The sequence below is a fragment of the Schistocerca americana genome, chromosome 3 (assembly GCF_021461395.2).
Source record: "Schistocerca americana isolate TAMUIC-IGC-003095 chromosome 3, iqSchAmer2.1, whole genome shotgun sequence".
Lineage (NCBI taxonomy): Eukaryota > Metazoa > Arthropoda > Insecta > Orthoptera > Acrididae > Schistocerca > Schistocerca americana.
The window spans coordinates 333,457,763-333,474,689 of NC_060121.1; the positions used below are offsets into that span (position 1 = coordinate 333,457,763).

The 16,927-nt window shown below is 37.4% G+C and overlaps 1 protein-coding gene across 1 annotated transcript in view; it reads right to left on the reverse strand.

Moving 5' to 3' along the window:
- Positions 1-1,440: 1,440 nt before the first annotated feature.
- The window catches only part of LOC124605462 (unconventional myosin ID), a 156,250-nt gene continuing 140,763 nt past the window's right edge, over positions 1,441-16,927 (reverse strand). Inside the window, exons 17-18 of the mRNA XM_047137151.1 lie at positions 4,048-4,190; positions 1,441-2,946 (exon numbers count right to left, since the gene is read on the reverse strand). Coding sequence (XP_046993107.1) covers positions 2,742-2,946; positions 4,048-4,190 — 348 coding nt within the window. The 3' untranslated portion in view covers positions 1,441-2,741. The remainder of the gene's footprint in view (positions 2,947-4,047; positions 4,191-16,927) is intronic.

The window sequence follows — 16,927 nt, forward strand, 5'->3', positions numbered from 1 at the left end:
CAACATTGTAACTGCAAATTATATGTGCACACCAACAGTTAAGCTACAATGTGGTCACTTTCAGGTCACACAGGTCAGAGAACATCAGTAGTTACAGGAAATTAAGCATTCATCATGAAGGCATATGGGATACCATGAGACATTATTTTTTTATGTCAAACATTCATACAAAATTAAATGCCGGACTACAATCTGTAAGAAACTCAGTCACTAATTAAACATTCAAATGAATTAACTGTTCCACCAACTTCAGAATTTTATTCCAGCCAGTGTTCAAATGTTGATAACCATTGCAAAGTGTGGAACTCAGGATTCAAGAATATATTAACGGCACAGGTAAATATAAAACGGATTACAGTTTCTTCATAAATAAAACAGGCACAAAAAATGGAAACAAACTACAGAACTGGATGCATTGTAGGGAACAAAGCAATTGTTTTTCTGTTATGTGAGAATGTACAGAAAAATTCATGATGAGCAATATAATTTACAACATAATTTTTTTAAGAACTCCAGTTCAATTAGGGCATCAGAATACTGTAGTAAAACCGCACTGTTTGAATATATTCACAGGAAAAATCACCAACCATCTGTTAAAATTTTATGCTCAGATACTTAAAACAGAGAAGAGGTGAGACATTCATATGTGATAATTTCAGAAACTGATTTCTTGTGTCATTCTACTGTGGATAAGAAAAATCAGTGTGGCAACATCACAGAGGAACAAATTTAACACTATGAATTACATATTTACAGTTTGAATAACACTGTTTAATGCTATATTTTATACAAGAAAAATTAAAAATATCACATCATAGGAAAGCATTTCTAAGGCACTTCAAGTGAAATTATGTGCAATTTGTACTTTTTTTAAAAATTTACTTACATTAGTCTTTCCTGTTTAGCACCATTTCACAATGTTCTGTTCCTATTTCTGCTCTTACTATTAAGAATACACATTACTGATAAATAAAATAAAAAATATAATGTCAGCCTCATAAAAATTGAGCTGTTATAATATAATGTGTCACACGTTTCACTTTTAGTGTAACAGCAATTTCAAAAATGTTAAACATATCATTTCTATAACAGCATTTAATACAAAACACTTTCTAAATTTTACAATAAAAATATATGCTCTTAAAATATTTTCATCAATTTGAAATAACTTTTATTGTATTACTGCAAGAAGTATGCAAAAGCTCAATTACTCAATACACAGAAGTGATATAAAAAAATTAAAATAATCTAAAATGCAACTATATAACTGTACAACTTTCCTTTTATAGCAGCTGAGAATAGCTTGTGAGTACAGTTAAAAAAAGGGATGTCAGAAAAGATGGAGATGGAGATGGGGAGAGAGAGAGAGAGAGAGAGAGAGAGAGAGAGAGAGAGAGAATCCTTGAGGAGGGCGGCGGCTGGGGGGGGGGGGGGGGGGGGGTGATAGAATCGTTAAATATTTGCACAATTAAACAACTCCCTGGGATAAATATTATATCAATTATTGAACTGTTAAATGATGACACAGCTCTCTATGGGGAGGAAGGGCTAGGTTATGAAATATTTATTACAAACTGCAGTTCGTCAGTTCAATAGTTACTGATCTTCGAAAATAAAAAAATGCCATGGCACATTATCATTATGAATAAATACATCTCATAGAAGCTCATTCAGTTCTATAGCAATGACCGAAAAGTCTACAAATATATCAGCTTGCTTATTAATGGTACTACATCAAGTCATGAAATACAGTTCAAAATGTAAATTAGCACATACAAAAAAGTGACTTTGTAAAATACTGTACATTAAATTTGGTTTTCATTGATCAGTAATCAACCAGGCTGCCCTTCATCCCACAACTTTCTTTTGAAATCAAAGTCCTACAAAAATTTAACTACATTATTGCACTTTGCTTCAGTCCCCAGCGATACTTAAAGTGAAGAAGGAAAAAGAACATGTAGGTACACACACACACACACACACACACACACACACACACACACACACACATGTGAAGGATGAACAATGTAACAAGCCACAGAAATAATTTTATGACATAAATATGAAAGGAAAGGCTCAAATTTCTCACCCAAAATGTATTGTGTAACTTTTTAACAGGATTAATTTAAGATTGTCAGCTGGTAGCTACTGATTGTGTAACTTTTTAACAGGATTAATTTAAGATAACTGGTAGCTACTGTAAAACACCCAACTTTACTACAACACTTTTAAATAATAAACCATGCTGTTCAACATCTTTGTTCTGCAAAGGGGAAACAAACTTTGCAGTAAGAAAATTTCTCCAGCTGAGAATACTAACTGCAGCCAATACATAAGAATCATCTTATATAAAAAGTATTCTTTATACAATTTATCTTCATAAAAGCCTTTTTTAACAAAACTTAAACTGTATACAAATTATTTATTGCTTGTCCAGTGTTTGGGACCAACTTATCTTCAGGAACCTAAACTGGCACTAATCACATCTATGTTGGCATAACATGTATTAGGTAACTACTTTTAGTGTTTCTCCAGAAAAGAAAAACTGATAGTTGCTATCAAGTATATGCTCGGATGTGATTAGTGTCAGTGTAAGATTGCTGATGATGCCTAGTTTCAAACACCAGTTGCACAATAAATAATTTATTTGTAGCTTGAAGGTACATCGATGCTGTGGAGTGACAAGCATCAAAACTGTCGTTACAAGTTAACTCTCCATGCTCCAATTTCATCTGTCATTATCATGCTGCAATCTTCTGTTGTTGTCCGTTTTCCATGATTGATGCATAACTGGATGGTAAGGTGTAAACAATAGCACTGCCATCACGTCTGAAGTCTGCTGCTTGAGAATCTGCAGATACTTCAACCCTTACAGGAAGGCTCTTGTTGCCCAGCATACACTGGAAGCTACTGCTGACTGTAACTGGCAGATCACTGCCACGTAACCTGTGTACAGTAGGCAACCAACACTCATGTTTTGTGTACATAAAAGACAAAAGACTATGGCATCTACATTGCACCTAACAAATTATGCTATGAACAATGATTGAGAGGATGGACCACTACAATACTTTAAATGTGATGTTCTGCAGTAATATCTACTGAAAGACAAAATGAACAGATAAAGTTAATTTTTCATTTGGTGCAAGCAATACAGAATGTAACATCTCTCATGCATTAATTAAGTACACAGACATCCATTTAATGCCAATTCTGTATCAACAATAATATATGCTGAAAAATTTGTCACAGTTTAATTAAATTGTAAAAAAAAAAAAAAAAGAAAAATATTAGGAGAAACAATATGCAACAAGTAATAATTGTAAAATCTTTGTCAGGTGTGAGGGACAAAAGTTTCTCCTTTTTGTTAGGAAAATGACTGTAAACAGTGTTCCCTAAATAATGTTTGTGTAAAATTTAAAAATTGAAGAGTGTTAAGCAGTCTTTACATTCCTAAACCGGAATAAAGAAAAAAGAAGAAAACAAAGTTAAAGCATGACAAGTTACCCACAGAAAGTGTTAATGAGAGTACGTCATTTAAACACTAATTCATGTAGTTGGGCATATTAATATACTATTATGTCACAGCTAATAATAATAATGATAATTCAGAAATGCAGACCTTGTAAATCAAATCTTTTGTGCTATTTATTTACAGGGATGGTGAAAATGATGTGAAAGCAATATTTAATGCAGGTCAAAACAAAATTTTAAGCCAATGAAAGACAGCAGATGAAATTCAAAAGTAATCTAATATTCACAATCAACACATGTCCTCAGTTTTGAATTAATCTCAAAATCTGGAATGTAGCCTTGACTCCTTCAAATCTTCATTTACTTTAAGCTAATTTCAGAGTCTTTCTGAAAACTTATCAGTTGGTTGCTGAAATCATTTAACACTAATGAATGCAGGTTTGATTGCAGCACTTCAAGTTAGTTCATCGACTTTTGTAACAAAGAATATCATGAAATAATATTAGTCAATATGCAAAATTATTGTTCCACTAAATAAAGTAACTAAAAAATAGAATTGTAATAAGTGCTTACTCATGGTAACGAGAACATAGAATGGCAACCAGTTCTCCAATTCGATCTTCATTTGCCTGTAAAGACACCACAAGGTCATTGCCTTTGTTGGAGTGTATTACTATTAGCTGGTCCCGTCCAGGACTAACACTCAGGCCAGTTACCTGTAACAATAAAACACTTGCCTATTACATCTGTACTACCTATAGGATGAAACATACATTTCAACAGTGCTGGCACTATGTACTGCCATTTGACAACTGCGAGCAACATGACGGCAAAGAAATAGACACTATATTGAGGCAACATCATGAAGCACATGTTCGTCAACCAGTCTCTCTCTCTCTCTCTCTCTCTGTCTGTCTCCACGCACAAAACACACAAAACAAGATGGGCAATGCAGCACAATGTAAGCTGCCTAGAAAGCCTGAAACAAATCACACACTATGTTCACATGAGTTAGAAAGGAGAACAGACGAACTACAACTTAAAAAATAATAAAATGACACAAATGTCCTTCAATATTTTTCAGTGACATACCAGATGAAAGGTTACCTAATTTAGGAATATAGAGTTTCTGGAAATCCTGTTAGCATTTTTAAGTCTCATCTCCAGCAAGTAGTTTTTTTACTATCCTAATTTTGTAACACAATGAAAAGCAGAAAGAAAGCAGTATCACGAAAATCTGCAACATAAACACTTTTGTAAAAGGAAACTTAACACACAATGTATGTTACGTCTAAATCAGAATACCAAAAATATTATCTGAAGGAAAGAAAGCAAACAGCAGCAGCTAGTGGGGTGCTCTGTAATGAACCAAATATAGGAAGGGGGTATTGGAGAGAAATACTACAGTAGACTGCTTACAAAGAAATTAAGTGAAAACAGAAACACGAAAGGAAGTGTGACATCACGTCATGAATCAAATGGGTGAGACAGCATGAAAGATAGCAGAAAAATTGTGAAGTGTGGACATGTCTTTGATAATGTACAATGAAAGCCGAATATGAGACAATCACATGATGCTTTATTACATATGTTTTCATGAAATGAACTAAAGTTGTCTCAGTTGTTACTGAGAATAATTAAGAGACTTAGCTTGGGAAGACTGCAAACAAACATTGCCACAGAACTGACTTGGTTTTAGAGGAAGACAGGCTAAAAATTAGGAGCTGTAATGCAAGTTGGTGAGGCCATTGCTACAAATATGAAGAGAAAGAAATTTGGAACAGCACGAGTTAAGAAAAAGAAAACAGTTTAAAAATAATTTCTATGTCAGTAGTATTAGACTTGATATGTACGTGTATACATGTATGCACACACACACACACACACACACACACACACACACACACACACACACACACACACAGAGCAGAGTAGACAAAACACTAAAAATAATAGAAATCCATGGCCTTCTGAGCATAATGCCTCATATTCATATAAAACACAAGACTGAGACAATAAAATAACCGACATTTCAGATGTTATTCACTGGCGAGCCTCAATGTGTCTATGCACTGAGGAAGGGCACTACACCATATCTAAAACATCTGTCATTTTATTATTTTAAGTATGCTCTAAAACACCACCACAGGGATCAAAAATGATTTTAATGATGAGACAAAGTGGTATAATCTTATGTTTAAAGCAGCTAAGTCTTTTTTCACGCATGATACCCACACATAGAAAATGCAATACATCTTTACATTAGTTGAACTATTCTTTGCTGGTTGCACACTAGTTTTACACCACCACCACCACTGCCACCCTCACCCTTCTACTACTACTACTACTACTACTACTACTGCTCCAAGTTTGTGAAAATATCAGCAATACCTCTTGTACTATTTCATTTTCTGGCCAGCCTTCACTGTAAGCTCATCATGCGGCTACTGTGTGTGACAAGACTGGTTTCTGGGATCCAGCAGAATGAGACTTTTGCCCTTCCTGGGGAAAAAGAGCTGGTCTTCCCTTAATCCTGCTAAATGGGTTGAGCTGACTGGCATTTTCTAGGGTGAGTGATTTCCTCAAAATGACCAATATTTTGGCACCTGTTGGATATAAACTTAGAAAACCGTTGACAGGAAGCAACTGTTTGCTGAATGCTATTAATGTAATATGGTAATGGCCAATGAAAATGTCTGGATTTGGCCCTGTGGCTGAATGGCGAAAGGCCAGACTGAAAATAATTATGTGGATGGAAACCAGCTTTGTCATCTGCCTGTTTTCTAGATGAATGTTGCAGCTCAGTTGTCTTACTCATACTCAGTACAAAAAAGGCTGCATAGTAGAGCATGGAGCTATTAGCTAGCTGGAGCTAGTGTTCAATGAACAACACAAAATTCACAAAGTTTACTATGAGACAGTAAATCTTGTTTGCTGAAGAGTGAACTTGATGTGTTTTTGTGTGTGTCCTTCACCTTCTGACTTTGGACTGTTATCCTTTTTTGTTGATGGATGAGATTACCAGTGGGAGACACTAGAAACCTTTTGGAACCAATGTAATGATCAGAATGAATTGTTATGGAACTTCCTGGTAGATTAAAACTGTTTGCTAGACCAAGACCCAAGCCCAGGACCTTTGCCTTTCACGGACTGAGCTACCGAATCACGACTTACAACCAGTGCTCACAGCTGATTGAGCACTTTCTTATGGAAGGCAAAGGTCCCAGGTTTGAGTCCCAGTATGGAACAGTTTTAATCTGCCAGGACGTTTCAATTTACTTACTGTTTCCAGTGCTTGTTTTCCAACCTAGTGATGAGATCTGAGAGACTTTTGAACTCAGTTTTATTGTTGCAGGTATGGGACTAGTGACTATTTTAAAACTGTTTTGTGGACCAAAGCAGCACCAGCAACTCTTTTTTAGAATATTAATGTACAGTAAGTGTAAAGTGCAGTGAATTGATCCAGGCTGGTCAATAAAATTTTCTGATCAAGTCAGCAGAGCAGTACATCACATAATTTGACTCGTGCACAGCCCAACACTAAGAATGGGGTAAAACTTCATGCGATGCACTTACTGTTGAGAAATGGACAAAAAGAATGTTTCACCCTGTGGCATCTACACGTATTTACCTATTTGGGAACTATAAAAGAATGAATAACAAGAATACTTTAGTACTTTTTAACCTGTGGGATCAACTGTAAGAAGTTACAGAAAAATTAAATATAATAAAAGCACAAAAAGTGCGGTTTTCTGGGAAGATCAACACATTACTACATTCAATTATTATCAGACGTCAGATGCATACAAACTTGCTAGTATTATGTACCACAGCCCCCTCACTGTGACTCTGTAGGGGAACAAAAATTCAAGTAATTTGTTTCACAAACATTCACTTTATTTAAAAGATAAAGTTACAACAATGTAATTTCAAAAGAACTAATTTCTACAAGGGCGTACCTTCTCCTTTAAAATCTGAGAATATTCAGTCACTTACTGAATCATTTCTTCATACACATATGATGCCTGCACAAAATTTATGAAAAAATTTCTTACAAGCAGAACTTCAACTTTAATGAGAAACATTTCACTTTGTCAGGTGATTTCTTGTTTTGTTTTGAGCATTAACAGATCAAACCTTGCGTGTGAACCAATTTGCATGGATGCTTAAATTTACAGCAACATCCATTTTATAAACAGAAAAAAGATGCCAGATCATTACTTAAAATGTCAGAGGAAGGTTCAGCTAAAGTGCACACACAGTTTTTTGCCAGTCACACTTGTATGTTGCACTATATTCACCTCGTGCAGATGGCCCACTAATATATTTTTGGTGTACACGTAACATGCAAATAACAATCAATATAAGCAATTTTAGCATCATTTTACTCTCTGTGTAGTGCTAAATCACAACTACTTCTGCCTCCAATCTTCCAAGATGCAATTATTGTATTCCTCTTTGTGCCACAAAGACATACAATAGACTTCTTCTCGAACTTTTCATTAAACTGTCATTTGAGATGCTATTCATCAGGCCAAAAACTAGAAGACATGGGCAGGGGTGAGCAAATTGCTGAGGTGTGGGCAGTCTTACAGCCAGTCCACAACATACATGATCATGTTTCGTGGCCGAGTGCCTGCCCGAGAGTATGATGGGGGATGGGTACAAGTGCCCTTGTCCCATGGGGTAGCATTGGAACAGCCTGCTGTACAGTAACCAGAGCACGCACACAACATGTATGTACAGATGTGTGCAGCCCGCCCCCCTCCCCCCCTCCCCCACGACACAACACACCAACCAGCACCACCACCAAGCACAATGACCAGCACCAGAGTGAGTGAGAGCAAGGGCAATCTAGCACACAGGGGTGCAATACCAGCAGCAACTTTGTAACTTTGGAGAATAACATGTCTATAGCTAAACAATCAAGAAAACCTGCAACAACATCACTTCAGAAACGAGGCTCTGTTTCAACCATTAGCATACTAAGCAACACATACATATAAATGTTACAGCATCCATTATACTTCAGAGAATAGTGCAAAAATTAGAACTGGAAGAGAAGTTACGCAAAAAATTCGGTATTACCCTAACTATTCACAGGGGTCCTAGATGAAGCTTTCAGATTCCCAAAGAGGGGCAAAGGCAAATTACTTTTAATGGGACATTCGCGAAACAGGGAGAAGGGAGTGAGACAGGGTTGTAGCCTATAACCGACGTTATTCAATCTGTATGCTGAACAAGCAGGAAAAAGGAAACAAAAGAAAAATTTGGAGGAGGAATTAAATTTCGGGAAGAAGAAATAAAAACTTTAAGATTTCCCGACGATGATGCAATTCTGTCAGAGACTGCAAAGGACTTGGAAGAGCAGCTGAACTGATGGACAGTGTCTTGAAAGGAGGATACAAGATAAACATCAACAAAAGCAAAACAAGGACAATGGAATGTAGTTGAATTAAATCAGGTGATGCTGAGGGAATTAGATTAGGGAATGGGACATTTCAAATAGTAGAGGAGTTTTGCTAATTGGAAAGCAAAATAACTGATGATGGTCGAAGTAGAGAGGATGTAAAATATAGACTGGCTAAGGCAAGAAATGCGTTTCTGAAGAAGAGAAATTTGTTAACATCGGGTATAGATTTACGTATCGTTGGGAAGTCCTTTCTGAAAATACTTGTATGGAGTGAAGCCATGCATGGAAGTGAAACATGGACAATAAGCAGTTTAGGCAAGAAGAGAATAGAAGCATCTGAAAGGTGGTACAACAGAAGAATGCTGAAGATTAGATGGATTGATCACGTAACTAATGAGGAGGTACTGAATAGAACTGGGGTGAAGAGAAATTTGTGGTGCAATGTGACTAGAAGAAGGGATCGGTTGGTAGGACATGTTCTGAGGCATCAAGGGATCACCAATTTAGTACTGGGGGGGGGGGGGGGGGGGGGAAGTGTGGGGAGTAAAAATCATAGAGGGAAATCAACAGATAAATACAGCAAGCAGATTCAGAAGGACGTAAGTTCCAGCAGTTACTCACAGATGAAGAGGCTTGCACAGGATAGAGTAGCACGGAGAGCTGCATCAAACCAGTTTTCGGGCTGAAGACCACAACAACAACCTAAATCACCTGCATTTTTGATGATGATGATGTGCTGTTGGCTTTTAGTGCTGATTATTTCATCTAATTGGCCATGTTTGAAAATAGGCCTGAAATTCAATTATAATAAGACTAAAATAATGTATAATCAATAATCAAAAATAGAATTGTACAAATCCATACAAATTATAAAAATGTATGGATGTAAGTATGATGTATGTATGCATGCATGCATGCTTGTTCCACATCACCCCTTGAATTGATGCACTGATTTCAACCAAACTTAATACACATACCATTTACTGTCAGGAAAGAATCACTGTGGGAGTAAGAACCACCCACCTATCAAAGGTGTGGTGGTGGGGATGAGAAAGCAGTGTAGTCCACGATGTGAGAACATCCGTAATTTAGTCATCTAGTATTTGAGAATGAGAGCACTTAGGGACTTTCAACAAACTTTGCACATAAATTCAAACGTTTACAAAACTTTTCTCACTCATGGCCCCCACAAAATAATGAAAGAAAAAAAGTTTATTACTTGCTACACTTTTTTCTCTTCATGCAGTAAAACTGCAACATGAAGCATGACATTTTTAATATATTACTTTTTACCACTAACAGTATTCGCGTCACATTTTGCGGACAGTATTCCCAAAATGGCTCAAAGCACTAGGGAACTTAACATCTGAGGTCATCAGTCCCCTAGACTTAGAACTACTTAAACCTAACCAACCTAAGGACATCACACACATCCACGCCTGAGGCAGGAGTCGAACCTGCGACCGTAGCAGCAGCACGGTTCCGGACTGAAGCACCTAGAACCACTCAGCCACAGAAGCCGGGCACAGTACTCACATATAACACTGAATATACCATAAAAATTACAATATTGTACTACATTTAGTTCAGGAGTATGACTTAAACACTGAGATGCATGAAAACCTGCACATCGTGCATGACATTTTAATTTATTATTTCTTTACTACTAACTCTATTCACAATACATTTTGCAGACAGTATCCACATACGTCACTGAATGTACCTGCACAATTACATCCTTTTACAGTAGATAATTCAGGAAATACAATGTCACAAACATTGAGCTGTGTGAAAATGAAAGTGCGTGGAAAAATTCACTAGACACAGAGGTGAAATATGTGTGAAATATATTTGAAACGTGCATACGCGAGCAAAGGTAAAAAGCTCCTCCTAAACCCCTGGAATGATTTCAATCAAGTTTGGTCATATTCATAAATTACAGTCTGAAAACAAATACTGCACAGGTAAGAATCACCAGCCTCATATTGGGGTGAGTGTGATAACGTGGAGAGAGAAGGAAGAACGAAGAGATGGATAGACAGTAAGGGGGAAGGAGGAGATAGGCACGAGCAGGAGGAGGAGGAGGAGGAGGAGGAGGAGGAGGGGTTGGAGGAGGAGGAGATGGGCAGAGACAGGGGGGAGGGGAAGAAGTAGGCAGAGTGATTGAGGAGGAGGAGGAGAACAGACAGACGGGAGGAGGAAATAGACAGAGATAGGATAGAGGAGGAGATGGACACAGAAAGGAAAGGGGAGGAGATAAACATGGAAATGGGGGGGGGGATGGAATTAAAGGGGGAGGAGGAGATAGAGGGGGAAGGAGCAGATGAAGAGAGGAGGGAATTGACAGGGGGGGGGGGGGGGGGAGATATGTGGATGAGTTGGACTAGTAGAAGACTGGAATAAATACATAACCAGACAACACCGAGTACTCAGGGGGGGGGGGGGGGGGGGAGAGATGTGGATGAGTTGGGCTAGTAGAAGACTGGAATAAATACATAACCAGACAACACCGAGTACTCAGCTAGTTAACAACAATAAAGTCCAACCCCATTTCATAAGTTTGCGCAGTTAGGGCAGTTGAAGACTAAAACTGGATGGACAGCAAAAGGAATAAACAAATGCTTTCGGTAAACTAACTAAAGTTTTCAAGACAAGGCTTACAACGTTTCTCAAAAGCAAAATTTACAACCAGTGTGTTTTATCAATTTTGACATACGGCTGTGATAGATGCAAAAATCATTCAAAAACTGATGGTTCCTCAGTGAACTAAGAGATGCACATTAAGAAACACAGAGGTAGGAAAACAAACAAATGGGTAAAAGAACAGTCAGGAGTGAAGATGCAATTAAGATTGTAATGCAACCGAAATGGAAATAGGCAGGATGCGTAGCTGTGAAAATGGATGGTAGGTAGAGCAAGTTCAATCTTTGCTGGATTTCAACAGCTACATGAAATAAAGGAAAATGAGCTGTATATTTTCAACCTGAACAATAACTACATATCTACTGGGTGACAAATATTGGAGACACAAGAGCAATGGAAAACACTTTCCGACACCTTTTTTCTCTTAATTAACGAATGAGCAGTTTTGGAAGACTGAAACTAAATTTAAATATTTGATGGCATCTATAAGCCAATTACATTATATCTTTATTCCCATGTATCTTTTGTAGTTACTTGTCTTCCATCATCATTACGCCTCTAAAATATACAGAACAGACACCGAGGGTAGAAAAGCATTTCACAAGCAGTAGCAAATTATCAACAGAAACCTTGTTGCATACAACAGAACTTAATTTTTATGCTACCTAGACTACTGGGATAATGTACATAAAAAAAGTTGAACAAGAAAGTATACATTTGCATCATAATATTGCATTTGTGTTTTGATTCCACATATCTAACCTTCACACAAAAATATTATTTTCATGGAATAGGTAGACATAGTTTTACACAATCAATCGTTAACTTAGAATGTAAAAGAAGATTACATAATTAATTATGAGAAATTTCCACAATACTGAGGAAATCAGAGAAGCACATGTCAAACATATATGGAAAACACATTAATATTTTGGTCAGCTGCCAGATTATTGGATAAATTTCAGCATATAAAAACTGGCTTATTAGATAAAAATATCCTCACTGATAATTACAACAAATATGTTACAACTTAATAATGACACTGTACAAATAATCATTCTTAGATGCAATGACTTTGCTGTTTTTGGCATGACAACTAGGGACCCATTCTGTGAAGAGACTACACAGCAATATCATCATCATATTCTCCCTACTGGTTGGTCCACTTAATGTCAGCAAAGTTCATCCATTCTTCCTCAGACTATTATGGTATGGTGCATAGTTTTCATTTATCTCAATCTTCTGTTTCTTCCTTAATTGCCAATACAGGATTTTTCAAAATGAATATACAGGTTTTACGGCTATGTAGCTATATTACATTCAACTCACAAATATAAGAGCAACAAATGAAAGAGCAACTGAAATACTTTTGATTATATACCTGTGGGCAAAGGAGAGGACATGGAACAACCAAAAGTGGCTGAAGAATGTATTGAATCTGTGAGAGTCTTTCATGTATAGCCCCAACGAATCAATTCAGAAGGCAAGTCGTGAATTAGCAATTCCAGTGATATCTGTGTGGAGATTTTTAAGGAGATGCTTATAACTACATCCGTATCATTTGCAGTTGTTACATGCTCTAAAGACTACAATTTACATGCCAACTTTGCAAACAGAACGTTGCTACATGACAACAAAGATTTTGTGGATTGAGTTGTTTTCCGTGATGAATCAACATTTCACCTAAGTGAAAATGTGAACACACATATTGCGTGCACCTAGGGGGTCAGCAAATCCCCATGAGATGGCACAGTTGCAATGGTGTTCCCTCGAAATTGAATGTTTTTTTGTGCTATATCCCGGAGGAAAGTTTATGAGCCTTATTTTTTGGTGAAGCAACTGTAAACGTCATTTCTTATCTTCATGTTCTAGAATTAGAGCTCTTTCCTCAACTGTAAGAAGCTAAACCACTGCCTGACTGGCATAACTCAACATGTGATTGATTAAACAATGTTATACTAGATCACTGGATTGGCTACAAGGGACCAGATGACAGAGTTTGTTTTGCATGACCTCTACATTAACACACAATCTGACACAATGTGATTTTTATCTTTGGAGGTTCATAAAGGATCACCTGCATGTGTCCCCACTACATCTGATCTACCCAACTTTAGAAACAGCATTGTTGCAACAATTACTCCACCCACAATGATCAAGGTTTGGGAAGAAATCTCTATTGGCTCAATGTGCGGTGGTCGCATTGAACACCCTGTTTAAAAAAAAAAGGAAAAAAGAAAAAAACCTGTTTGAGTTTCTCTTTCATTAGATGCGCTATAACTGTAAGTTGAATGTATCATATGCTACAAAGCCTTAAAGCCCATATATTCGTTTTGAAACACCCTGTCTTTTCTACTGGTCTCTAAGGTATCAATCAATTGAGCTCTTCTGGTTCCTACTTCCATATCCGTTTTGTCTCACCATCTATAGAATCACGCAGAAGACAATTGCATCTCAAAATATGGAATATCTCATTAGATTTTCTATTAATGATATTTGCGAAAGTAGATTTCCTCCTTCTAACTCACTGCAGAACTAGTTTGTGTGTTATTTTGCCTATCAATCTCATGTTTTCTATTATTTTACAACAAGTTCTCTGAATAGTTTCTATTAATTTCTCTTAAGTCTAGAATTCAGATTGCAGAGATCATCTTTTTGTGAATGTCTCAGTGGTCATGGCAACTGGAAAACAGGTTTCACTGATGCAATAACTTTTTCCAGTTTGGTCAACTGTTCTCTCTTATGAAAGGGAATTGTTATTGCAAGATATTCTCTAGCACTTTTTCTTTCCAACGTTAATTTCTAATGTCATAATGATTCGAACACCAGCTACACTTTATCATTTATTGTGTAGATTCCCAACCCCCCCTCCCCACAACCCAATTTTGGCTATATCTACTACATGCATGTTTCACATTATTAACTATTCACCCCCACACGTTACAAAATCCAAATTTTGCCGATGCCTCTCAGAAGGTACTTTCCATATGTTACTTTAGGATGCATGCCACAACCTAGTCTTGCTTCTCCAACACTTTTAACACTCTTGGTGTGTCCAATCTTGAGAATTAATTTTGCTTTCCGATACGTAGTATAAATTAAGAATTTGATCTTACCAGCCTACTCAGATTTACTTTAGTATTTCCTGGAATCTGGTTCAACTGAAATGATCAAAAACTTTTTCCTGTTAATATAACAAACAAGGTTTCTCACATGTCTCTCAACCCCATTCCAGTATCACTCTCAACAATCAACAGCATCTCTTGTTCCTTCTCATAATTTAAATCTGATCTTATTTTCCATCTTATTAGATGAAAGTAGGGTTAATGCCTAATGTATAAAACAAACGGAGTGAAACTGTACGATACTATTCTTGCAGGCAATCAAAGCCAAATAATCTCATTAGCTACGAGGGGCGTTCCATTGACAATAAAATTGTTTTTTCCTTTTCATCCCATCCAGTAAGTCTCCCTTGACCTGGGGTTGTGGGTGACTTTTTTGATTTTTTGAACTGCCTCTATTTTCATAAATCTCTCCAATCCTTTTACTTCACCCCTCTTCCTTCCCCTTCAACTCTTCTGACGGAAGCTTGCATAAGTTAAACCTTATTGTGTGTGTGACCCTCCCACCCACCCTCCCACTCACTAAGAAACTCTACACCTCACCTTCAGTACATACATACAGTGTCTCCACATAGTCTTCACTAAGCTGCACCCACTTGCACCGCTGATGTAGTTACTTCTAACTTCTATCAGCACCCCCTGGATTACCTTTTAGGTGTGTGTTGCACTCACCACAGGACAGCTGCTTGCAGTTCATGGACATCTGTGAAATGATCGCAGAGATTTCTTAGTAGCCCAAAATATGTGGTAATCAGAAAGGGACACATCAGAAAAAAATATGGGTGGTGTGGCACTCCCTGCAATACCATGTCAACAATGGCAGCCATGTTTGTCTGACTCATACGGGGATGAATGCTATCATGTTGCAAGAGCAGTCCTTCCACCCATTTTCCTCAACATTTCTTTTGAACTGCATGGTACAATCTCCAAAGAGTCTCCACATATGCCTTACTGTTAATGGCGGTCCCTGGAGGATTGCATCCTTGTCTGAAAAGACTGTGACCATGTGTTTTCTACTGAAGATGATGTATAGATTTTCTTCAATAGGGTGCTGCCTATATGATGCTGCTGCATCGATTGGGCTTTGGTCGCCGCCTCATGGTACTGGAGCCAAGTCTCGTCACCAGTCATGAGTTTGGACAAGAAACATTCTGGATCCTGAATGAGGTGTTGAATGAGATCACTGCACATGCCTCGCACTGTTGTGTTTGTGCTACATACAGTGATTTGGGAACCAACCTGGCAGACACCTTCCCAAGCTTAACATGTCAGTGCACTAGGCACTGCATACTGCTTCTAACAAGTTCTGTGGCTGCCTCCATTTCCATAAATATGATGTACTTATTCTCCTGAATATGCTTTTTCACTCTTGAAATGTTGAGAGGTGTTTTTACCTCCACCTTCCACAGAAACCACATCGTTCAACACTGTCCTTGATGATCACACTCCCTGTGTTCCATTCACATAATGACAGTAGTTGGGAGAATGGACTGTACTACATAGGGATTACATATCTAGTAATTGTTAGACAACAGTACTACACATCTGCAACTGTGATGATGCACCAGATGGTGCATCATGGATGATGGGAAAAAAATAAAGTGTAAACCAATATGGGGCTCCCCTTAATAGAAGAATATCTTAAAACAAATAAACAAAGGTAATCACTTTTTAATGAGGCTACAGACGATGCTCACAAACTGACAGGCTCAACGCAAGATTTTTTTTCGGGGGGGGGGGGGGGGGGGGGGGGGGGATTAGGAAACTACAGGCACAGATTTCTGCTTCTTCTACATGTGCACCAATGCTTTATCGTTTAATAAACTAAGACCTTCACTAACAGTACTCCTCAACCACTGAGAGCTTTCATGCTGCCATTCAATTTACAGATGAAATAACTAAGATTGACTGCTGAAAACAAGCACCACCAACCTACATGTAATTTATAGCTACATCCATCCCCAGTGCCCACATGCTCCCAGGTTCTTATACTCATAAACTGACATCCCCTCATCATATATTTGACCTGTCCACTTTATTTGTAATATCCTTCACCATAATCATATTTAAAATCTATGGATTTAAATAATTTTGGACACAATGACTATTCAAACACAGTGATTTTATTCAAACAAAATTATTTCATTGTAACCAGTCAAATTACAACTTTTTATCCATTTTTTTCTTTTTCTCCAGTTTCAGCTCAATAAGGTGATCTATAACATGTACAGTGAGGTGACAACAGTCATGGGATGGAAATTTGCATGCAGTATAA